This window comes from Suricata suricatta, chromosome 10 (genome assembly GCF_006229205.1).
Source record: "Suricata suricatta isolate VVHF042 chromosome 10, meerkat_22Aug2017_6uvM2_HiC, whole genome shotgun sequence".
Lineage (NCBI taxonomy): Eukaryota > Metazoa > Chordata > Mammalia > Carnivora > Herpestidae > Suricata > Suricata suricatta.
The window spans coordinates 127,663,544-127,688,595 of NC_043709.1; the positions used below are offsets into that span (position 1 = coordinate 127,663,544).

The 25,052-nt window shown below is 49.9% G+C and overlaps 1 protein-coding gene and 1 long non-coding RNA gene across 11 annotated transcripts in view; both read right to left on the reverse strand.

Annotated features, from left to right (window-relative positions):
- Positions 1 to 25,052, reverse strand: part of CELF2 (CUGBP Elav-like family member 2) — a 397,022-nt gene that overhangs the window by 52,676 nt on the left and 319,294 nt on the right. For all 10 annotated transcript variants that reach the window (XM_029955262.1, XM_029955268.1, XM_029955269.1 and 7 more), the window contains exons 5-8: positions 17,234 to 17,368; positions 8,953 to 9,032; positions 4,735 to 4,893; positions 1,396 to 1,459 (exon numbers count right to left, since the gene is read on the reverse strand). In XM_029955262.1, coding sequence (XP_029811122.1) covers positions 1,396 to 1,459; positions 4,735 to 4,893; positions 8,953 to 9,032; positions 17,234 to 17,368 — 438 coding nt within the window. The remainder of the gene's footprint in view (positions 1 to 1,395; positions 1,460 to 4,734; positions 4,894 to 8,952; positions 9,033 to 17,233; positions 17,369 to 25,052) is intronic.
- On the reverse strand, positions 17,817 to 20,501 carry LOC115304923. The gene is made up of 2 exons (XR_003914675.1): positions 20,397 to 20,501; positions 17,817 to 18,236 (listed from the first exon to the last, which is right to left on the reverse strand). It is a non-coding gene; the product is annotated as an uncharacterized LOC115304923 (long non-coding RNA).

Here is a 25,052-nt window from a genome sequence, read left to right on the forward strand (position 1 = left end):
TTTCTCTTTAAAACACAGAAAACTCCCTGAATGTTTTACTTATGGCTCTCTGCTTCCCTTCACACAACTAAAGATTAACCATTCAGTGGGATTCCAAACTCCAAGGCCAGCTTCCCAAATGGTACGCATCAAGATACTGAACGATTTGATTTAACATATTTCTTCCCTAGTAAACAAAAAGTAGTATTAAAGGAAAAAAATCTGGCAGGGCCAGGAGATTTAAAGCCCAATGAGTAATTCTGCAGTTGTGTGTGTGGTTTTCTTTCGACTATGGGCCAATGCATCCCGTCTGACAACAGGCTTCCCAGAGCCTGTGGGCCGCAGGGGAGGCTGGGCTGGCGGCCACAGAACCCACGTGGGGACGAAGTCCTTCTAGGTCCGCTGAAAGTGCAACAAACAATACCAGGGATATTTATTTGGGGAGCCAAAATAAATAAATAAATAAATAAAAGGAGTTTTCGCAGTGACAGACAAAGAAATCTGGCTCCCGTTCTGCGCGTTCAGACCTCACTTCATTGACTCAGGGTGTCCTTCGTCATAAACCGACGGGGCTTGATTCGAATGTACCAAAAATCTGCTCTTCCCCTCGCCCTCTCTCCCCCATCTCTCTGGAATCAAACAAGGGAAGAGCCTGCGCGCTGTGCCTCGCGGCAGGTTAATGGCCCCTGTGTTCTGACTTATTGTGGGGGCCGCCTTCCCTGGCCCCGTGTAAGTTAGGGTGTCAGCCTGGACGGTGGCCCCGCAGGAGTGACCTTTCGCTAATCACTGCACCTCAGTTACTACTGACACAGCTCGTTATAGAAAGAAATCCTTCATGAGACAGCTTTCAAATCCAGCCCCACTTTGATTTCCTTGAGAACAAAGATTACACTTCCACATAAAAGCTTCTGATGCACAATTCTGCCAACCGGGTACTAAAGTCAAAGAAGGCACCCTGTTAATTGTCTGTGGTTTTCAAGGGACTGCAAATGGCATCAAAGCTGGGCCTGCGATGCTGGCTTTCGTTACGGAGGGCAGAATATTTACTGACTGCTTCTTAGTAAAATTTTAGAAGGACGTCAATCATGCTGGCTGCCCCCCGGGTAGAGGAGCCTTGTTGGAAATTCCCCGGCAATCGATCCCATTAAAACCCCAAACCAAAGCCAGAACACAGCTCTCGGACGCGCGCAGGGCTTCTGGCCTCTCGGGCCCTGCGCGCCGCTGGAGAAGCCGGAGGTGGGAGAGTGCTCCCGAGGGACGCCCCAGCGCGGACTCTCGTTTCTACCCCCAAGTCAGACGTGACCGGGACCGCTAACCGCTGTCTGTTCTTCCTCCCCGCTGTGCGCTCTGCCCTCTGAACCCACCCCCAGCGCCGACAGCAGCGCGGTCAACGGCAAAGGCACGTGTCCGACTTACCGGCCATCTGCTGAATGCCACTGAACGCACCCAGGTTGCTGGAGGAGGTGGCCTGCTGCAGAAGCTGCAAAGAGACAAGCGGCCGTCAGACCAAAGTGCAGGCAGGACGGGGCGGCTCCCGAACCCCACGGGGGCCCGTGCAGTTCGCCTGCTGCTTCCTATTCACGGACAGAAGGTTCCCAGAGTCGGGGCCGTAAATCCATATTAATGTCTAATCTCTACTGAGAAACACAGACACCGGGGAAACTCAGTAACACTGCTGCCTTAAAACAATCAATTTAGTTTTTTTTAACAACCAGGTGTTAAATCTACTGAAAGCAACGTGGCGTGACTAATGCTCTCTCTCTGTAGCCTAGCGGTTACCACCACTCATCTCTGTCAGTCAAGGCCGTGTGTCGCTCTCCCACTCGCCCTCCCAGCTCAGGGTCCTGCACGAGAAGCACGAGAAGCACATGGACTCAGAACAGAGGCATCGCCACGGGAACTACAGACACGAGCACCCGTAGGCACAGCCACGCCCGTGACCACACGACCCAGGCGACGGTCGCCATGTTCAGGCGGTCTTCAGTGGCGCCGAGGAACAAACTGTCAACACCGAGCGGCACCTGGTGTGACGTGCAGTGACGCTGCGGTGCAGAATGTCATCTTTTAAAATATGAGTTAAAATCCCCGTCTCTGAGTTTCCCCCCAGAGCTTACAAAAACACCCCCTCCCATCCCACCTTGAGTCAGTGGGTGTCACAGGGTAAAGGCAGGTGGCTGCTGTGCTTCAGGGCTCCTTTACTATAGGTCTGATTCGGCTGAATTCTAGATTACCTTCGATGCTATACTATTAACCTAGATTTACTCATATTTTCTTTTTGATACGGTCAATCGACAAAACATAGGAGCAAGCACATAGCTCTCTCCTTTACACAACTGTACGTGCACACAACTGAGCACAGGTTCCTCAGGTTTATTACTGAGAAATGTTGTGATACTATATGCTTCGGAGGAACAAGACCAATTCATGATTTCAAAAACCGCCTTCAGAACTTACGGAAAGTGCTGCAGAACCACACAGCCCTGTCCCCACCCCCCCCTTTCTCAGCTCAGCTCGAAGCTGGGCCTACAACGGCACAGGGCTCAGAACTGGGCAGCTATCCATGGACGTAAAAGCACTGAGGGGAGTGGAAGACCAGTGCCTGATTCAACCCGAGTCTCAATTACAATGATATGATGGGGACCAAGAGTGACAGGTACCCGGAGAATGTGACGCCCACTCAACCCTCCTGACGTGTGGGACGTACCGTCCAGGTGTTACACACAGACCCAGACACGCAGGCGAGGAGGAACAAGTTAGAGATGAACCCTTTTCACAGAGACAAATCCTTTCTTTGGTCTGATTTCTTGGGTTTCCCATTCTCTTGTGGTCGTAAGCCCTTACTCCCCTCCTTTTAGGAATGCTTAAAAACTACAGTGAAGCAAAATTAAACTAGCTTTGAGGTTATTTTGAGGAATTAATAATACCTCCTGAGGCACGTGGATGTCCTTGGAAGTGTCATGGAATGATTGCCAAGAGTCAGAATCTAGCAGATTCTGGGCCAGGGTCAGAATCTACCCCTCAGCACAGAAGAGGGAAGGCCTCAGAGGCCAAGGGCCCTTCCCAAGAAGGGGACCTCCAACGGGAAGGGACAGAACGGAAGCCCGTGGTAGGAGCAAACATAGGTAAGTGCATATAAAAATAGGGGTCTGTAAGAGAGGTTGCAATGACTTCTCTTTCAGGGTATGGAAATAATCCGCAGATGCAGTCCAAGACATATGTGCCAGAGATTTTAGTGAGCCGTACGGCATGGGAGATGTGCCAGGAGGCTGGGGACAGGCACAGGTGTCTTGGTTTTTAGAAATGATGGAGTAGGAAGCTGATTTCCTAGAAATCATCAAAAGGTGAGCCTGACATCAGCCTGACACCAATTCTGGTATCTGTGATTAAACACACGTCCTGTGACAATCCAGAAGCACAAGTTTGGGGAAAACAAATCATCGTTAAGCTAGACTCATTTCTTGTCTCATAGAAGTTTAGACGGGGAGACCAAGAAAACAATGTGGCACCACATATATAGATGTTAGCAAGACATCTGAGCAGCCCTCTCATGGTGCCTTTGTGGCTACGACAGAGAAATGGCTAGAAGGGGACAGTCACCTCAGTCAGTGCTTTTGCTAATGGCTGCCACGAAGACCGGAGAAGCACATGCCTTGTTCATTAAGCAAACATGTATTGAGTAACTATTGGGGCCAGACCCCGCTGGGCACTGGGCAGGGTGAGCAGAGACAGCCTCCATGAGCCTCTCTTCCGCACGGGCACACGACGCAGGCTCTTCCCTTCCAGGACCGCAGGGAGGACTGTGGTGCGCAAGCGCGCAGGCTGTTCCAAAGTAAGGCTAACGGGTCGCGATCCCGAGAGGGACAGTCACAGCGTCAAGTGACAGGATCAGGACAGGACACACTCACACCCATAGGTGTGCACCAAGAGAGGCCAGGACATGCCGCCCAACTCATGAGAGCAAGTTACGTTCATCAGGCGGGAAGCCCAGCATTCGGTGCCGGGGCAGAAAACGGGGCGGAGCGCCACGGCTTGGCAGTGGTTCAAGGAAAGATGGATGGAAACCGAGACCAACGGAGGCACGGTTAGTGCAGGGCCGGCGGAGGCCGCGGCGAGCAGTGTCGAGTCCACACTGGGGCTCGCGGCTCTGTGCTCGTCAGGCCTCGCCGGGGAGCTGCTTAGAGCCTGCTCGCTGTGTTGTACTCCTGATACTGGCAGAAAACAGAAATGGGGAGCACGGGGAATCGCAGGAAAATGCAAAGTTTAAGCCAATGTAATGGTGGCTGATTTGATTTGTCCTGAAGGAGGATTTAATTTTTTGGCTTCAACTACATGAAGTAACATTGGATTTTGTGGGCCCTGTTCCACAGGGAAGGGCCAAGATAACGAATCAGAGCGTGAAGGGGGTCTCGCCGGTCCCCACGTGGAACGCACTGGCCTCTCCTCAGTGTCACACCTGCCTCAGTGTCAGGCGATCATTAGCAAGCGCCTGCGGCCCCTTCTCAAGCAAGACGGTCCACAACACTGGGTAGAGTCTCAGCCTGCGGGGGAGGTAGGGATGGGGGAGGACTCTTCACGGCCAGGGTCGGGCCGGAATTAAGTGACTCACCTCCTCAAGCTCATTGACTTAACCTGGAAAAAGTAATCGGCATCAACACCAATTTCAATAATTTTCTGGGATTCAAAGAGCCCCGAGAAGAATTCTCTCGCGAACTTGGGGGCAGCCCGGCGTGGGGCGCTGGCCCGTCCCGCACTTACCGCCAGGTACTGCGGGGTGAGTCCGCCCAGGCCCGTCAGGTTCCCCCAGGTGGCAGTGTTGAGCTGTTGCATCTGCTGCGCCAGCTGCTGCTGGAGGCGCCTTTGCTCTTTGTCCTTCTGCGTGTCCGCGAACTTGACGACGATGGGCGAGGAGCAGCCCTGTGGTCAGACACAGCGGAAAGTGAAGAGGGGGTTACCGCCTGGCTGAAGCCTCTCATGACACTCAGCACTGGGTCTAGCTCTCTCAACTATCCTGGTGCACACGGAACCGTCTGGAAGGGTTTTTAAACTGTTTGATATTCCTCCTTCTTCTCTGACCAGTACCATCAAGAGAAAATTCCAGATACTGTCAACTGGTATCTCGGGGGAGCTGGTGGTCGGTGCAGCCGTTTGCTCTTTTCGTGCTCGGATTATTAAACTGCCTCTCCTCTCTCTCCGCGTGTCTTCCTCCGACCTTCCCGGGCCTCCTCAGGGACGAGAGACCTTGCCCAGGTTCTGTAATTAGGCTTCGTGGTTCGCTTGGCGGACAGACAGACTTGCCTGTGTGTCTGCCTGTTTCCAGGCGTGAGCCGGGGACAGAGAAGGAGCCGCGCCGTCCCGGGGATGAAAACGGCCCTCATTCACTTATTCTGTTCGCTCACTCCCATTTCAGGATGCCTTCTGGAGCTGAGGTGCGGGACACTGCCCGGCAGGGCACGCTCAGCAGGGGGGAGCGGGCTGGTTTAGGAACGGGGAGGAGGGAAGGCGGGGGCCCAGCCGTGGTGTTTGCAGAGCGGCCGCTCCTCCCTGTCCGACGCACCTCCTCCTCCCCCGGCCCGGGGCCGCCGCAACCCCCCAGCCTCGGAAGGGGTTCCAGCTAAGGGAGCAGACCTGAGCGGCAGGAGGTGCCCGCTTGACTTTTGGACTCACTGGATGTCACCATTCTAGATGCTTTTCAGTTTCCACTGCCTTTAAAAGGCAAGGAGTGAGGGAGGGAAAGGCTCGGGGTTCTAGAACAGGACGGACTCATGTCCTGTTTGAGGTGCACACGATCCTTCGGGAAAACAAGGGCCTTCATCAGGAGGACTTCCTTCCCAGAGCACCTCAGAGGCCTTGGCCATCCCCCTGCAGAGGCCCGGCTCCCCCCTCTCCGCCCCTCCCCCTGGCTTGTCTACACGGCTCCTCACCACTGACCTCTGCATTCTGCTGAGGTAACAAGTAGAAAGTCTACCCAGGTGATTAAAAAAAACCAAAACAAAACCAACCCAACTTGTATTGAAACTCAGCATAACAGACCTCTCCTCCCCTCTCAGAAATTCGGTATTCCTATTTCAACGAGCTCTCTCCCTTTCCCTTGGGTCATTTTCCTCTCTTCTAGAAAACAAACCTGGGTGCTTTTTCTCCCCCTCATCACTCTGGGTGGCTACTGGGGGGCAGCTGTGAAGGTGGGAGGCTATGGGGCCTGGCATTACCAAGGCATTGTGGGAAAACTGAGGTGACTGTCTCAGTGGTGAACCTCCAGCGCACGTGTCGGTCTTCAGCTCTGGCTGCCACGGTCACAGGACACAATGTTAAATGTCAGTCAACCGCACGGAAATAGTATTTCCACCATTAAAAAAAATCTATACTTCATTTTTCTTCTTCTGTTCCGTATTTCAGTACTTCATCACTTTAAGGAGAGCAAAATACTCTGAAGATGGAAATTAGACAGAGGGAGCCTTTTGTATGGAAAGGGTTGTTACTGTGGTTCTCAAGTTTGTTCCGTTACAAAGGACAGCGTCTCCTCCTAACAATACATTTACGGTTGTGTGTTTTCTTCCTTAAATACCAAAAAAAAAAAAAAAATCATATGAAAGCAAAAAGTCAGGCCCAAAATAGCTTGTTTAAACGATAAAAAGGAAAAATGGGCTGGGCATAGGTTGGAGGACAGTGGAAAAATAAAAGGTACGATATAAAAATTAATTATTCTTAAGAACATGTTTGTTTAAACCTTGACATTCAAATCATTTTGAATTCAAATTTCTTAGATAATACATCTTGGTTAAAGATGTGAGCCAGAGTCCTGAAAATAACAAAAGTAGTTAAAAAAAAAAACACCCTGACAAACTTCAGGTGGACAACTATAACGTGACTGCATAATATACAATCTTCCATTTCAGTATTTTAAAATTCAACAAGACATTTAAATGGCCGAGGCCCCTCTGGTTGAGCAAGGGTTTCCAGATTGAAAAAACAAAGGTACTAAATTTGATTTTACATTATAATAGAGATGTTAATACCAAAGGATCAAGGATTTCTTAGGAATGGATATGCCCCTTTGTCTCTCGCATAGTCTTTTCATTCTGAGTCTAGTCTTCCTTCCTTCGGGTTCACACCCAGGTCTGCGCTACGCTCCCGAACTTTCTCCGTGTAGGAACACAGGAGAACGCAGACCAGAATCCTCTGTGGCTTTATTCAGGGGCCCAGATGAAGGCACTTGAGTTAGAGCTGAAAGAATGTAGGTTAAAAAAATCATCTAAGGTACAAATCACTAAGTTACAGGAAATAAAAATAATTACAGATGAAGCACATGTATGGAAGATAATGAATACAGGTGAAGACCTTTTTTTTTTTTTTTTTTCTAATGGTACTTTCATTTTTCTCTCCAACCTACAATGTAGCTGGGATTCAGACTGATCCCCAGTAACGGAACAGCCGAAGAGAAAGTGTGCGACAAACACAGCATCAACGTGTGACAGCATGTTGTACGAGACTGCGTCCCTAGGAATTTCAAAGTCCTGCTAATTATCTCCTAGTGTGTCCGATTTTCACCTGAGCTTGCCTTCAGGTAGGGGGGTGTGAGTGTCTTAAAAATGCATTGCACTGAAAGGAAAACACAGTGATTATATAAGATATGTTAGGAATATCAAAGTCAAAATGAAGCTAGAAAAAGACAGTAGGCTTTGCAATGCTGGTATCAAAACTCAGAAGAGTACAGTGAACACGTAAGGACAAGCCCATGCACACTCTCGCCCCCCTTGGCCGCCCACCTTTTGGCTCGCTATAAAAAAAAGTTGCCCACGAAACGTGATGCGGAATGATCACTCAGCTCCCAGCATGCTTTGGGAGATGCAGCATTGCAAAAAAACGAACAAAACAAACAAACAAAAAATAACCCCCCCCCCAAAAAAATGGAGGTAAAAAAGAAGCGCAAACAATCCATAAAGAAAATTTTGCACATTAAATCAAATAGAAAATATTTTGCTTTTCGGAAGATGAAAACGTCACTTCAGGGAACGCCACAGGGCCACCTCCGGAAAAGATCACCCATACACAGAGGCACAGTATACAGAGTACGGCAGAACATGCATTCCCAAATGTTCTATCAGACAGCGCCGCGTCAGTGACAGCGTATCACTCTTGGAATGCTTTTGTGCAAAGTTCCGAAAGGCCAGCCCCCAATCACAGGCCAGAAGCACAGAGCCGCCGCTCTATGTTTGTGGGTGAACACCCACATCAGCATATTTATCTTTCCCCAAAGCCACTATCTCTCATTAGGAGAATGGATTTGAGCCTTTATGTTTCTTTTATTGCGCATGTTTTGGTAAAAAGGCAAAACTCGTTTTTCAAGGGATTATTGAACATTAATATTCTCACTGGTTAAACAATGTAGGAGAAGTATTAATTTTCTCCCACCATTCTTGATGCAAAAGCACCATTCTGTTGGACTGAAGAGAACTTGGACCCCATATTTGGGAAAAAAAAAAAAAAAGAACAAACAAAAAAAAAAACAGAGAGAGAGGAAAAAAAAAAAGAGAGAGAACCCCGTGATAGGCACAGGGCAGGCTGCCATTTGGAGTGCGGGCTGTTAAGGTTTACTCCATACCGACCCTGGACCACGGACAGACGGGGTCCTTCAGAGGTCGAGAATGATTCTTGGTTTCAACTGCATCAGGACGCGGTGATGCAGGGCCTGGGCCACTGCAATAAAAGGCTCAAAAAAATAATGTAGAGCAAGTGGAAGGTTTTACTAAATGCATTTCAAGTCATTAGGGGAAAAATTCAGAGTGAGAGGAGAGGGAGAGGGAGAGAGAGAGAGAGAGAGAGAGAGAGAGAGAGAGGATGAATATGAATGAATGGAGAGAGAGCGCCAGTGTCGATCTGTGATTGTCACGTGACCAGTCCGCACAGGAGAGAGCTGCTTTACCATTCCCCATCATTTGCACAAAGAAAACAAAGAAAGGGCAGATGATACAGTACCTCCATGGTCTGAGACTGATGCATGGCTTTGATTGCATTCTGTGCCATTGCCCTTGTAGAAAATGTGACAAACGCACAGCCTGTGGGGAACAAGGGGACAGGGAGCAGGAAAGACAAAAAACAACAAGACAAAAGGGTTGGACGCTTGTTAAACCAACACAGTCTACGAGAACTACCACAGGACGACACTGTTCTCAGTAGTACATAAAAGTCAACAACTTCGCTCTTGGTTTTATCTTAGTTTGCTTTTTACGCACAGTGCTGACTTGCTAATCTGACCAAAGCAGAAAGATTTATTTATTGACTAGTTTATTTTTTAAAAATGGAGATGAGGGGAAAGTAGTTAGGTGCTTTTTTTTTTTTTTTTTAAGCCACGGGGGTTTGAAATTAAGCCAGATCTACTTTGCATTTTCTAAAATAAAAAGTTGCTATTTTACATTTTCTCCTTGGCTGATTATCTTCACTTAGGGCATCCACACATTTGGGCTTTGGATTTCAAATTTTAGCGTTGATTTTTAAGCAGCAAATAATAAAATCCTCACACCAAGGGCAAATTAGCCAATGAATTCCAAGAGCTCGAAATGTCAGCAAATATATAGATCGACTCTCTTCTGGGTAGTTAAAACATATATATGTATACATATAAACTGATGCTATTTAAATGCAAAGAAATATACCACATCCTGCACAAACTAGTAATTATTGATTACGAACAAAAACAGATGCTCTATTACTCTGAGCATATTCGACAGTGCATAGAAGGTGAACCTTTATCTGCATTGGGTTTCTGAGTTGTATAAAATCTTTGTGACGTTTCAAAGCTGTGATTTCGGAGAAGCATCAGAGATCTGGCCTAATGACCACCATACACAAGACGATGTACAGTTCTCTGCATGTTTCCTGGGGGCCCTATTCACCTTCCCGTGGCTCTATTTCTCGGGCTGGAAAATACCCAGAGTCTATACTGCCTGCGCCTTGTAGGGGCGCTGGCCACCGTGCAGGTCAGCGCGCCAACTACATGGCTCACTGCTCTTTTCACTAATAAAAACACTGCCTTCTGAGATTTACATTTTATTCATCATGCACCCTTGGGCTTCTTAGAGAAAAAGACTGTGAAATTAATGCAGATTCAGGCTGATTTTATAATAATACCACAGCACACTAAAAGCTTAGCTAAAGCAGTGCAGACTTATTTCACTTATGATCTCTAATGACTTTAAAAGTGCATTGATTTTCAGCTTCTTTAGCTTTGCACAGTTTGAACTTAGGTATCAAAGAATAATTTAGTGTTCCACTCAATTTCTTTGCAACATTATTATTATTACTACTTAAAAGATTTCCAAATGGAGCAGATCTAAACACTGAGTGGCTGAAGCCTGTTGTCAGCTCAGAGTGAGTGCACGGAAGTGAAACTTTAGCATCAACAACGTTAGCCTCTTGCCCTTGTGGCCTGTAAGCCAAATAGGGTGTGCTACATCAAAACAACCGGCCGACTGTTTGGTTTATGGGAGTCAGTTTCTGGGCCATCAAATAGATCTTCTTTTGCTCTGCGTGTGTACCTGGTGAGATTATCAAGTCAATACTGTATTAGCACCTTTTAATCAAACAGCAATAAGAGAAAGCAACACCTGTCCATTTCCCCCAAAGCACAAAAACATCCAGTCATGAAAATAAGTCAATGCATTTTTTTTTTTGCATCATGCTGTAATTTTAAATACAACAACACTCTCAGTACATGGGAGAGTCATCTCTCGAGTCGCCTCGCGGTTCGGCGGGCCTTACGAAGCCCGAGGTCTAGCTTGCTATGAATGCCGAGCTGTTCCGTGACTTCTCTGGCATTACAGCCGCGAGGGAGCTCACTAGTGAGGCACGCCCTCTGTCATCAGTAAACGCGACCTGGGAGTCTTCTCTAAGGCGTCTGGAAGATGTGTGTACGTGTGTGAGGCACAGGACGTCACCTCTACCGGGCTTCCGTAGTTCAACGTAGCTCTACCATTAGCCCCAAATTTACCATCAGTCTCAAAGTAATACGCTTTTGCAAAAACATTGAATATCACCAATATCATTGACAGAAAGAAATAACACTAAATTTTTTTTTTCCATTTCTTGAGACTACAATAGAGGCAAATGCAATTAATCTCATGGAGGCATCTTGGACACTGTGTGAAGCCTGGGCTAATTCTGCCTTTAACAGTCACGGAGACTGTCGTTCACTTCATTTGCTCTTATTATCCAGGAACATGTGCCAAACTGACAGTTTCCAAATGGAGGTTAAGAATGCATTAAAAAAAACAACAACAACACATGTAAAATGTCAACAGAAATCAATAAGGCACAGTTTATGCATTTACCACAATTTCAGAACAAGTAGAACTTATTAAGTAACTTAGTGAGAAAGATCTAGCAATTAGCAGGTCTCAGAAGGATTAGCAATAGAACAAGAAACTTCCATCTCTATAAACTCGAACCACTGCTCTCTCCTTTCTGAAACCTGCAATTAAAAACTCAACAGATGCTTCTGATTATACAACCCTTACTGCATCTAGAAAAAGGACCGGACAAATCTGATGACGCCTGTGACCCTCTGACTCCAGTGAGAGAGAACCTGTCTCCTCGGGGGCTCTGTCAAGTCCGGTCCTGTGTGCTGGGTTCAACTACTTAGGAGAGACAATTACTGTCGTTTATAGAGTGAGAGCGCATGTTGAAACTTCCCCTCCCTGTGCCATTCTGGATGGAGCTCCAGAACTTCAGGACCGAGTATTTCATGGTTTGGTAGCTTGTGAACCTTCGTGACATTTGTAAAACAGCAGGCTGTATTAGTCCTTTGGCTTGAGTTTCATTTTTCTTTTCTATGCCACTGAAAAGACGGTGGTGGCTTTAGAATTAGGCCTCAGGCCTGTCAGTGGCTTTTCAATACTACAGAGTCATATACGCTCCTTCCATCAAGGCTGGCTGCTAGCTTCCTCCACAAGCCAAGGAAGTGGCTTTCAACTGGACAGAAATAACCTAGGTCAACTGATCCCTTTTTTAAGAAAAATAAGCTTCTGGGTATAATGAAATCCACTGGTCATGACAGAATTAGATGTTCTGACCTTGCAGGGTCAGCCCCTTTCTGTTCTAGACTGCGCTAGGGCCAGCCCCCCTCTGTTCTAGACCTCTGTAGGGCCAGCCCTTCTTTGTTCTGGATTACTGTGGGTAGAGCCCTTCACTGCTCTAGAATGCTGTAGGGCCTGCCCTCCTCTGTTCTAGATTACTGGATACATTGTCGCAGTAGCAGGTTCTCTGGTTACTGACCAAAATGCAGGAAACAGGAGAACAGAGAAAAAGATACAGGCACCAAAATAATAAAGGGTTTTTAAAAATTGTTGTTGTTAGGTAAAATAGCCTGCATATTATTGTCTTAAAGCCTCTCCAAAAACATAATAGTGGAGAGAAAAAAAGGAAAAGAAAAATTCCGTCCTTAAATGCGGCCAACCTGTAATTTACCTCACAATTATCTACGGTCTCCACTTTCAGCATGTCACAGATTGGCAAAAGAAATGGAAGGAGCTGAACTCCTCCCTGCTTGGTGAGGTTTTGTCTTCTTGCTGCTAAAACAGATAAATGACTGACTGGGGAAAGGTTTCTCCAAGTAATTTCTTCCTACAGACAGGATCTAAGGAAAGCACGCGGCCCTGTCACAGAGAAGACTCTGGAACACATCTATTACACCTGTCATCTCAACTGAAAAGCTATCTTCACTCAGGTGTCCTACCTCTTCTCTCAGCTGCAAGAGAATTTGGAGAGAACTTGATGAGTTCTTGGTCTGCAGCAAGAAAGCGGACCGGCACGTTCAAAAGCATGTACAATGCCAAGGCCTGCTTTTCTGCTGCTTTGCAAGAGAAGCGGCAGCCGGCTATGTTTCAACTGAGGAAGCATAATTTAAAATAACTTGTGCAGCACGAAGGAGCTTTCAGCCTATGGAAAACTTGTTTATAAATTCCCATTCAGCCAAAGAAAGTTCTCAACGCAGCCAATTTTCCTCGCTGGATCGTTTTAGCGGTGGCACGGTTTATTAAAACCTACGCTGCCAGTATAACAGGAGAGCATCAAAACGAACACTCCAATGCACAGTCCCGATGGTGGGCTAGTTGACTTAAAACTGGCCTGGAGACATGGCTCCTTTATGGCACCTGAGACTGTGGGCAAAGCAGGACGTACAAGTTTGCAAAGTCTCACCCCTGAGACTCGAAGACTGTATTCAGAACGAGATGGCAAAATGTGGTTAACGGCCCAGGGGCATTTGATACGAGTTTCCACAGATGTTTAGATACTACTTTGTGGGCGGGCCTAAAACGTCGTGATCAAAATGGAGTCCACTGTGTGTACATGTTTTAAAAGTCAAAAGCCCGATCCTAATATTCTGATCAGACAGAACAGAAACAAATGAGGACTGAATGGCTAAAACCAGCCTGTGCTCGCCAACATCCCCGAAGATACTGCCAATTCATCTGTCAAGGGTTTTGGCAGGAGACTGTTGGAACACCATAAACACAGCTGGAATATTCTTAAACAAGCAGAAAGTTATCTTACATGGCAGCGAAGATTTGACTACACTTTATGGGAAAGGAAAACGAAATAAACTTTCATTGTCTCTGAGTTACAGACAACTGCTGTCTCGGTGGAGAAAACCTCGGGACAGCCCAGGCTGACTGCGGGATGATGGGTAAGTGAGAACAAGTGGATTTTAGGAAATCGACATGCGAAGGGACGTTGATAAATGCCCCGGCTTAGATGCCTCAAGCCTTGCTTCTGAGCGAACCAACATCGCGTCCGAGTCCCCGCGCAGGGCCTCGGCGGTGTCCGCCTGCTCTCTCAACGAAGGCCCGCCCAGCAGGCCTGCCGTTGCAGCGGGAGCTGAGTGGCGTGAAGGGGCGTGAAAGCATCTCAACCCAGGGTTTCCAAGTTGGAAGAGATGGCAGGATGGGTTGTTGCCCCGTAAAGGGGAAGAGGCACGTTTAGATGCAGGCACACTGGGTGAAAGAGTCAGACTCCTGCCAGTTGCGGAGTGCTGGCTTCAATGTGCCTGGCAGGGGCTAGGGGCTGTCCGTGGACGGGCATGCCAACCCCCTGGGGGGCGGGGGGGGGTCTGATCTGGAACATGGCACCAATCTGGATGCTGGTTAAATACTGATGGGACTTTATAAAGTCTTTCTTGCCAACGAGGAGACGATGACTTTTGTTTTAAAGATGGTGATTCTAAAGTGTAACCGAGCTGTGGGTCCTGGCAGCCCGCTACGCCGGTGGGGCGGGGGGAACCGCAGCTTGGCGTCCTGCGGGGAGGGACAGAACTACTGAAGGAGCAGAGAGGAGACGACAGGAGACACCCGAGGGAGAACCAGTGCCACTAACTGCCTCTCCTGTCCAAGTTCCTGCTGCTGAACTGGGCAAACGCAAGGCCAGAGCGGGGACCCCTTCTCTGGGCCTCTCCCTCAGGGACAGATGGTTCGACTGGAAACCTTGTCACTGACTCGTTTGGAACTTGGTTTAGAATCAGAAGGTGATTTCAGCGCAGCTAAGCTTTTCTTTCACTTATCGATGGATTGATTGATTTATGTCTTCAAGGGCTGAGGCAGCAGGAGGCACTGAGGCCAGAAGTGCTGAGCGCCCTTTATCTGCGGAGCCACTAATGGGAGACCCTTATTAATATTTGATTGAATACTGCAATTCTTTAATGAAAGCAAAATAGTAGCATGAAAGAGAATTGTTCTTTTAACAAATACACTGACTCGGGAGCGGTCCCCTGTACCCAAGAGTCCCTGGGTCTTGCTAATTGAAAAACCTACCACTCTCTGGCTTTATATTTCAGAACAAATGGTTATAAATGAGTATTTTCTTTTTTGCCATAGGGAATTCTCATCAGTTCACCAGAAATTACTTTTCTCTTAAGAAGAAGAAGAAAAAAAGGAGGGCGGCAAGGGGGAGTATTTTAGTCTCTATACTGAGCCGGCATGCGCATAAAATATGGATGAGAGCGCGCCCCTAAGTGGCCTGAGAAATCGGCCTTGCTCCTGTCCATGGCCGGCCTGTCAACCACGTGGCACAGGAAATTAGTCAAGCGCTCTTGTCAAGTGCTGCGTCCTGCTCTTTCCTGTGAAAGCTGGGGCTGCTTTCAAATCTCATCTGCAGAAATAACTCAGGTTCGCTCAAGGAGGTCTGGGTGCTGCAGGCACCACGCTCTTCGTGACCATCTGTGCTGGACGGACAGAGGGAGTGCGCGGCGTACCCCGGCCGGCAGGGGGAGAGCCGCGGTCAGGGGGTGCACTAAGCCGTGCGGATCATCTGCTGAGACGGGACACCTCCCGCATCGGGAGCCAGTGATGCCCTCCGAGGTGGGCCGTCTGCACAGGGGGCCCCGGAGGGGCACAGAGAGGAGAGCGAACTGACTCTGGTTGCAGGGCAGGGCAGAAGTCCTGGGCCTGGACCTCGGGGGTCACTGGCCTCGGAGCCACTACACATTTCACTCTGGTTAACTCGAGGGCCTTCCTCTCGGCTCCTTCTCTGCGCTGCGTGCAAGGGCGAATGAAAAGCTGCTAACACGGGTGTGTGATGGACAACGACATCAGGGGACGTGGTTCTGATGGCCACACTGGCGGCGTTAAAGGGACTGCAGAAATGTGATCGCGTCTCCTCCCAACTCTGTCCTCTGTCTAGCCACACTGCCTGTCCCTGTGGGGCTCTCCCCTACCCTGGCTGGCCCGCCTGAGTGGGCACGTATCTGTCACGACAGCGGCACAATCAGATGATCTGACGTAACTGGAAGCTCTCACGTGTGCCAGGTGACATGGAGGGCCCCGTGTCCTCCTGCAACTGAGGTTGTGTGGTCGCCGGTGTGGGGCGCGGCTGTGGGTGACGCTGGTGACAGCGTGGGCATGCGCTACAGCTCGGCCTGGTGACCGCGTCTGCACCGACCTCGTCCAGCTTCCAGAGCCGCACGGGATTTCCGGGAGGCGGAGCGACAGCGTTCGGAGCGGTCAGGGAACGCTGGGGCCCAAGGAACCTCGAGAGAAAACCCAGGGGCAGGAGCCTGTGCTCCCTCCTGCTCCCGACTACCCGCGGGCGGGGCCCTGCTGCTCCCGGTGCCTGCGGTCCCGCCGCTGACACCGGCAAGTCTCGCATCTCTAAGTCAAAAGAACAAGTGCTCCTCCTCACAGGGTGCTGAATTTAGCTAAACTGAGGGACGTGGGTGGAAATTAGTGCTTTGGGACTCAAGGGGCGACCTTCTCTTTCAGCATGTGGTTCGAGACGGCAGTGCTGTCCCAGACCCTGAGATTAGGAATGAAAAGAAGTTTCTAATTAGCCCCACGGAAACTGCATCGATAAGCACATTAAGGGAACGGAATGCTCTTTGTACCGCCAACACTCGGGTTTCTTAGGAGAACTGGAGAAAGGGTTTTGCAGGCACACTGACTCAGGCCTCTGGGGCTGTCTCGGGGAGCACGGTCAGATGAGGGAGGAGCTCAGCGACCCTGCTGGCGAGCGGTGGAGGGAAGGGGCTGGGGGGCGCCGTCCAAGGGGAAGAGGGAGCTGGAGCTGCCGCAGGTGGCTGCTGGCAAAAATGCTGGTTTTCACCGGCGCTGGGAGCCACGGTGGCTGGCTCCGTCAAGGTGACCAGGAGGAGCCTGCGCTCTCCTGGGTGTCATCTCTGCCGCTCAGGGACGCCTGCTCAGGCCTCCAGGAGTTCTGCTCTTTCAAATCAAACCCTGAGGACCCAGGACAGGCCCAGTATTCTGAGTCCCTGCCTGTGCTGTGCTACGTGGGTGCACTGAGGCTTCTCCTTGGTTTGTATCGCCGCCAAGAGGCCTGTCCCCTTCCACTCCTCTCGGGCACGGGCAGAAAGCTGGAGACTCCAGGAAACCAACCAAGATCCTCTCCTCCTCCTCCCCATCCCCCCCCCCCCCCCCCCCCCCCCCCCCCCCCCCCCCCCCCCCCCCCCCCCCCCCCCCCCCGACATCTACTTCAGCGTGAGATGGGAAGGGCTGTGTAACGACAGGGCGGCCTGCTGGCTTCCAGGCTGGCCGGGACGGCCCGAGCTAATGTGTCGGCAGCAAGACCCTGTCGACCTGAGAAATACAAGGTGATCACTCCGGCTACGGTGAAAAGTTCAGGTTGGACAACTTGATCACGCGGCACGCATCACAGCGTGACCTCTTGCTGCGTGCGGTGGCTACATCTACCTTGACGGTGACACAGAGTCCCAATTAGCGCTTGAGGGAAGAGACTTTGCAGACGGCACACTCACCTCGACTCAGCCCGTCAGGCCCCCGGAGAATCCGGCATTCTTCTATCTGGCCAAACGGAGAAAACATCACCCTGATATCATTCTCATTACATTTCTTCGAAACCATTCCTATGAATAATTTTCGGTCTTCCACGGCTAGGAGATAAAAATAATGAATGAGCAAAGGCTGTTTTATCCCGTCCCTTGTAATCACGGCTTCATTACCACTTCAAACCAGGCCCCAGTCATGTGAGGCCAGGCGTAGGCCCCAAGGCTAGGTTTTCCGACTTCCAGGCTGCGCTCTTCCTCCCCCCCCAGTCCTGCCTCTGCTCTCACACCTTGCCCCTCCTGAACCCTGATTCTCTCTGGGTGCCTGTTCTTACCCGTACAGAGGACACATGTGAGGACCTCTCCTCCCCACCCTGTTTGGAAACTCGGTCTTTCCTAATTTGTTCAAGCTCTGCGGACTTGCTAAAAATGCTACTAGAGCTGTTTTTGAATACAGTTTAAAACCAATTTCCCCCCCTAGATGTTCTTTTACCTTGAAGAATGGCAGAGAAAGAGAAAGGTCAGAAAAAGAAAAACAGGAGGAACAGCAGGAATTGAATAGGAAACAGAACTTTTAATAAAGCATTCAGTGGGGCAAACCTTCTCCCCCAGTTTCAAATAGCTGTGCCCCATGGATCCAGACGATAAGAAGAGATAAGAGGGATGCTCATCTCTCTGGAGAGTCAAAAAAGACCTTCTGTGTCTGTCTGTCTGTCCGTCGCACTGGCTGTGCAGCTCTCACCAGGACAACACAGGTCTGCACTTGTGTATTCAAAATGATGAGGAAGACAATTCAAGGAAAAGAATGGGGTGGGGGCTACGTGAGAATCACATCAGGAAGCCCCCATCAGGAACCCGGAACCAAACAGGTCAAGGAGGGAGTAATTCTGTTCTACATGCCTGGAGGTAGGACTCTTGATGAGCAGAAATGCATTCTGGGTATCACAACAACAAGAAAGCCGTTCCATCTGGGAATCTGCCAGGAGGTACAGAGTGGGGAAGGTTTACCTCCGAAGACCTGGGAAATTTTCCTCCAAATCGACAAGCTTGTGCTCAGGATAACTGGCCTGCATTTAGCCTCAAAGCACAATTGTAACTGATTTCACAAAAGTGTCTGCAGTCTCTTTGAGAAATAAAACCACCTGCCCTACAGGCCACAGGGAGTCTGGTTTCCCATGCTGCATTTTGACCCATCTCCTGGATTTTAAAGGACGGACAGCCAGCTGCACCAGCACGCCAGAGCGACAGTCCTGGCCTCGGGAGGGGCCCTGCCCTCCGTCGCTGTGTGGAAACCTGCCTGCTGTGGCTGCCCCACAACCTCATCATCGCTGCTGAACTGGCCTTCCCCTCCGTTCGTCTTCTTCTTCCCTGGACAGGCAGGGTCTCATTCCCACTTAACCAACAAGACCGTATCATGGACCATCCAGGGCCAGGTGCGCTCGGGGCCCCCAGGGAGCTGGGAGAGAGCTGCTGGTGACGCTCAGCAGTAGGACACGGGGTGGTCCGCTCTGGAGCAGCATGTCTAGGACCCGTCAGCGAGGGAACCACTCCGTCTGGGACATCCGCTGTGGTCACTACAGCCACAGGAGCGCCTGAAACGTGGCTAAGAGTGACTGAGGAACTGAGCTGTTATTGTGCCTTCATTTTAACTAATGTAAAAAGCCACATGTGACACTATGTTGGACAGAGCAGCTCAGAGGGGGCCTAAGGGAGCAGCTAAGCTTTCTCCCCCCAGAACACCAGACCAGAAGGAAGACATGAAAGACGCTATTCTTGTTGGTTCTGAAGCAGGGCAGGGAAGGACTTGCTTGGGGCCACCACTGCTGCCTACCCACAGCTTTCCTGCGGGACCAGAGGAGGGAGAGGCGGCCAGGGGGGTGAGGGGCAGGGGCGGGTGACCTGCCTGGTCCAGCACTGCCATCACTCTGATGTGTGACCTTGCGGAGTGCACTACTGGACTTCTGGGGACCTTGGTCCTGTCAGCCACAAAATGAAATTTAAACTCTTCTCCCTCGCTCTCTCTCTTCAGTAACAGAGAGAAGGTGGCAGCTGCATGCCGGGGGGGCCGGGGAACGACAGAGCCCGGAATTCCACGGCCAGCGCCCTCTGCACCTGGGCGGCTCCTGAGACCCTGCAGGGAAACAAGGGCTCCGAGGGCCGCTGGCGGAGACCGCGATGCCACAGGGCTGTGAGCTGCGGACTGTGCGCCAAGCTCAGGAGAGGAGGACGGATGGAGAACGTGGCGTTTAAGGTGGACGTTAACGAGCACAGAACGAGTCCGGTGGGAGGATGGAGGCAGCACGCTGGGGCGGATGGAGGTAGTGGCCTGGCTTCGGCACAATGGGCAGCATTTGCTGCGGCTTCTGCAGACAGTGGCTCAAGGCTCGAGGGAAGGAATACACGGTCCACAGCCACTGCCTGGGTTGAGCCTCATCAAAGTGGATGTGGGCAATGACGTCACTGACTTCCCTCCTGCAGGTCAACGATTTCGCATCTCAGCAGCTCTTTCCTTGCCCATCAGCACTGCTGAGCTACCCGTGAGGTACTGGGAAGCGGTGGGAGTGAGTTACCCATCTGTGCTCACCAACACCAGAGTGACCAGGAGTACACGGTGGCCCCAAGGGATGGGCAGGAACAGACTGAAGCTTGGCAGAGCAGGCACAGGGACGCTTCCGCTCACAGCTCTAACCTCCCCCTCTTGCCTCTCATCTCTGGGACTCCTCCCCAAGGAAGCTACGGTGGATAGCTTCTTGAGAATTAAAAACAAAACCCAACAAAATGCCTTGAACTTCTTATGCTAAAGAATCCAGCTTTAGTTCTTTCCAACAAAAGCAAATGATAAATTCCCAGGGAGTCCTTAGTTTCACTGGTAAAACTATCATGGTGGCAGGTGCCGGGGCATGTTGCCGGTTGTGAGCTCCGGGGTGATGCCGAAGCAAACTAAACACGCAGCTCCTGAATAAGCTAAACCATGATTTTTAACCCAAGATTAAGAGTAAGAACTGGAAACCACCAGTAAGTAAGCCCCGGCTTCCCAGGCATTACGACAGGCTAAACCCGGGCAGGGAGAGGGAGAGGGCCGCGAACGCTTCCTCCAGTAACCAGCAGGCGCTGAGGAAATAAAGCGGAAACCTACACCACGCATGCGTTTTCCGAAAAGTGGATTCCCTCCTGCGCATGCGCGGTGGCAGGGACACCGGATGTTCACAATAGTCTGTCAGCGGAAGTCACGCTGCTGTTTTAGCACAGGTGCTGGGTGTTTTGTGGCAAATTGGGTATAACTACCCAGTCCCAGCGCTAACCTCCTCCAAGTTTCCCCAGTGAAACTTTATTTGTAAGACTCATTCCTAGGATTCCCGCTCGGAAGGTCCCTACACAGCGTTGTCAACATTTTACACAATCATTATCTTGCCATTTCACTTAACTTTTTTCATCAATTTCTGATGGATTTCTCAGTGGGGCTTTTCCTCAGTACTCATAGGCGGTCCGTGTCTGTCTAATATCTCCGGGAATGCAGATTGCTGAAATAAACCTATTCTGTTTAGAGTGTTAAGTGCCTTATGGAAATTAAAAAAGAAAAGAAAAGGTCTCTGCCCTTCACGGGAAAAGTCTACTTTCCTTCAGGGTAACCCATGAATGAGTGAAGGCAGATATTTTTTACATAGAACTCTGTGCAGCTGGGTTAAGTGCCATCACTAACAACCACAGTGCTGAAAGGTGCTCCCGACCAGTGACCTGGGAAAGTTCTCCCATGGAAGGAGACAGAATTAATATTTTAAGTTTTTAAGTGGGGACTTTCTATAAGTTTGGGGAGTAGAAACTTTCATTAAAAAAAAAATCCCTAATTGTAAGTCTGTGCTAACACCCTGGTGTACAATCTGTCAAAGTCACACCTGGAGTCAGGGCGGCTTGAATTAATTAACAACTTTTCAATGTGTTAGTGCTAACATATGGCATTTAATTACTGCCTCCAAATCCGCGAGTCTCTCCGCTTTGAATTTCAAAACTACTCCTCGTCCAGTGAGTCAGAAAGTGACCGGATGGGCACGCCCTGAGCCTCCAGACAGTATTCAGTTGTCCTGACCCTGCAAGCTCTGAACTTGACACAGGGACACCAGGGGCATTCGGAGGCCTTGAGAAAAGAGAAAGGCAGCTTACATGGCATTTCTGGATGTGAGGCTGTAAGGACCCTTGACAAGTGGGAGGCTGGAGGGATAAAGCAGGATAAATTTATGCTCTGTCCACAGAGTGAAAAAAGAAAAAAACAAACCAAACCCGCTCAACGGAGAGCACAACAGAAGAGTGAACGCTGGCTGGTCCCGGAGACCCCCCAGCACGGGACCAAAGGCAACCTCTGTGCTTTTCTGATCACTTACTGCCGGACAAACTTCAGCTCCCGCAACTGCATTTACTTTTCAATTGTGCACAGCTGGTTCCTTTTTCTGCCTCGCCAAGAGCCCTGGCAGAGCAGCCCTCGAAAGGCAGACGGAGTGAAAGGCAGTGACTAAGTTTGTGCCAGAGTCGGCAGTGACCTGAAATCCACACCTCCTCAAGCTTCCTCTTCCCCCAGCCACGACTCAACTGGATGCAAGGGCAAAACAAGACAATGTGGATTCTGTGGGAATCTGGGTATTTATTCAATGCGTTGGTTCTTCTTAAAGACCCCAATATTTTATTGCTGATCTAGAGTGGATTTTTTTCTTTGACACCTGGCACAGAAACACCAGGGAAGAAATAAAATGCTGTGAGTTTGCAGAAATGTGCTAGAGGCTGCAGCTTAAATCAGAGCCAATTAAGAGGCTACAGGAGGCCTGGAGATTTGGAAAGCCCGTTCGTTTGGAAAAATACCAAAGGGCAGGGCAGATCTAAGCGCAGCCTAACGTTTCTGGGCTCACCATGGCGGTTCCCTTTGTCAGAATCTCTAGATGGACAAAGGCTTCAAAGAGTGATTGCTTTCTGGAATTCATCTGTCCATCACTAATTAATCTGTGATTAGCAGCCCTTTCTTACTGAGCAAATACAAAGTTTCCGAAAGCCGAACATACTGATAATGAAGACGTTAAGTGTCTAACTGTGATGAGTCCTTTGTGCGATCCATAAGTGTCAGCAAACTCAATAAAGGTGCAGTTAGACCTCGTTACTCTTCTTTCACAGCTGCTGAGAGCATCCGAGCCAGAGAAGTCCGTGTGCTCTAGGAGCTCTGGAAACTCTGCTTACCTGTCAAAACCACCCTGTGCAATCAGAAAGGGCTGGCGGCTTTTATCGCTTGCCTTAGAAAATGATACATTTCTCCTGACTCCTCAATCAGGTCCAGGGAGAACCCTGAAGCCGGTTCAGCCTATGCAAGGTGACACACAGACTTTGCACCTCCAGAAAGAAAAATGATTTAAGAGGAGCTGCTTCAGTCCACTTACACTTTTTGACTTTTTTTTTCCCCTAACAACCCCGAAGATGAAGGTCAACCTACAAAGCAAGAGCTGGCCCAATGAGAAGGCCGGTGGGAGTGATTTCCCCTCGTGCGTCCAGATCTGTGCTTTGCTATGAAAACCCAAGGCTGGGAGTGCTGGCCTCAGCTGCTCACAATGCACTAGCGCGGCTGCCTCGGCGGGCCCCAAATGCGCCGATGCCGTGGCGAGGGAGCGCCCTGGCGGGTACTATGCTGCGTTCTTTGTCGATATTGACGTGTGTGCTCCTTGAACCGCCCTGTAAGGTGGGCAGTCCAGGAAGCGTTCAGACGGCAGACCACCGTAGCCTCCTCTTCTAGCCGGAGATACGGGGGGTGGCTGAGGTCATGGGACAGTTGTAAAAGGACACAGCTCATGTGTGCAGGGTCAGGGGTCAAGTCTGGGCTCCCCCAAAGAGTTTAAACTGCCACCCTGAGTTGCTTCCTCAACAATGGCATTTTTAGGGATGCTCTCATCTTAGTAAACCAGGGTCTGATCCTGCTTGGCATCTGAGATCATGCCAAGCGGGCCTCGCCAATGGTGATCTACTCTGTTGCTGTGGTTCCAAACACAGAACAAACCTCATCCTCGGTTTCCGGAGCCGCCACTGGAAACAAGCGCGACCAACCATTCTGGTTGCCTAACCCATAGGACGGGTTCTCAAGGTCAGGTCTGTGCCCGCACGGTAGCAAATGCTGCAGAGGAGACCCTTTCGTCCATTGTCAAATGGAGACATTTCCAGTTCCATTCCCTAATTCGTCATGTTTTTCACAACTGCAACCCAAGGTTCAGAAAGAAGATAAACCTTCCTCTGTGGCCCCTGTCCTGACAAGTTGAGAGATTAGGAATTCAAAGGCAAGAGAGCGTTTCTTGGTGGCCAGAGGCTCCAAGATAACCTTCACAGGCAAGGTTCATCCCTCAAATACAGGAGTCCTCTGTCCACGAGGAACAGAACAGGCACACCATAAATGGGTAATTATGGAGTCAAGAGGCTCCGGAATCGGCAGGGATGCCTGGCCTTCTGCCTACAGACCCTTAGTGCAGAGCCCTCAGAAGCCAAGGAAGCATCCGGGTCATTATGATAATCTGCATTTTACAGAAGTGGTGCTCTATCCTTTGCAAAGCACTGTTATGAGTATCTTATATGAATCTTAAACAAAAAAGCCAACCCACGTAAGGTAGCTACATTTATCCCCAGTTCATGAACGAGGAGAGTAATGTTTGGTCTTTGAGTGACCACTGGATCAGTAGACTGAAGGGCGGTACGTTCCATGGGGTCAAGGCAGTGTCTCTGGAACCTTCCTATTCCTCTCCAGATTCCCTGCTGCAGCCACAGCCCCCAGCCACGTGACTGGCGCCCAGGGGTCATCAATGAGCCACTGCTTAATAAAGGATGGAAGAGACCCACCCCAGGTCCCGCGGAGGCCTCAGACCCTCTGAGGCTGGGCGCAGTGTTTGTGGTTAAGGTAGGAGGGGTGAGGGAAGGGAGGCGATCTTTCAGCAGGGGTGTGGCAGATGAGAAGCCAGTGGGCACGCAGATGTCTGCTCCCTTACAGACAAACTGGGTGTTGCTGGCACCTCACTACCACTTGGCCTTTTCTTTAAAACATCCTACCTAGTCTGTGAAGAAAATGGGATGCACCATAATTAGCAAAAAACAAAAACAAAAAACAAGAAAACCAAACACCTTGTGGAGAGCTTTAGACCCCAATCATCATTTGCATTTGTAGATATGCAGCTCTCTAACTGCATGGCTTCTGCCCCGATTACTAATTAATGAGGGGCGGACCTGCTCGTGAAAGCAAACAGCAGTTGTGGGGTGGAGACGTGCCCCGGTCTGAGAAGGTAGAGGATTCCTTCGACATACATTTCAGCAAAGTCAGAGAACAAAACGGGGACAGAAGGCAGGTGTAAATGGAAGCAGAAACTTCCGTGGAGAAATGTGGCCATCAGCCCTCCCGTGTGTCGGAGAGCTAAATCTCAATTACTTCCCGGACCTCATCACATGCATATTTTAGTACCGAGCATCCGTTTATTTAATCAGTCAACTGAATTCTGAATGAATTTGGATGCAAATGCATCGCTACAACTGAGAGGGAAGAGTGCCATTGAGGAATACACCAGAGGGAGGGAAAAGACAGCACGATTCTTAGTGGACGAGCCCTTTCCCCACTCATCTGCTCCGCACACCGTGAGGTCCCTCCTCCCCATCGGGTGTCCTGGGCCGCTCTGTGCGAGGAGATCAACAAGAGGCCCAGGCCACAGGGTCACCACACAGGGCAAGCCTCAAACGGAGGGACACCGAAAACCCTTCTCCTAATGTCTTCACAGATCTTTACACCAGAGGC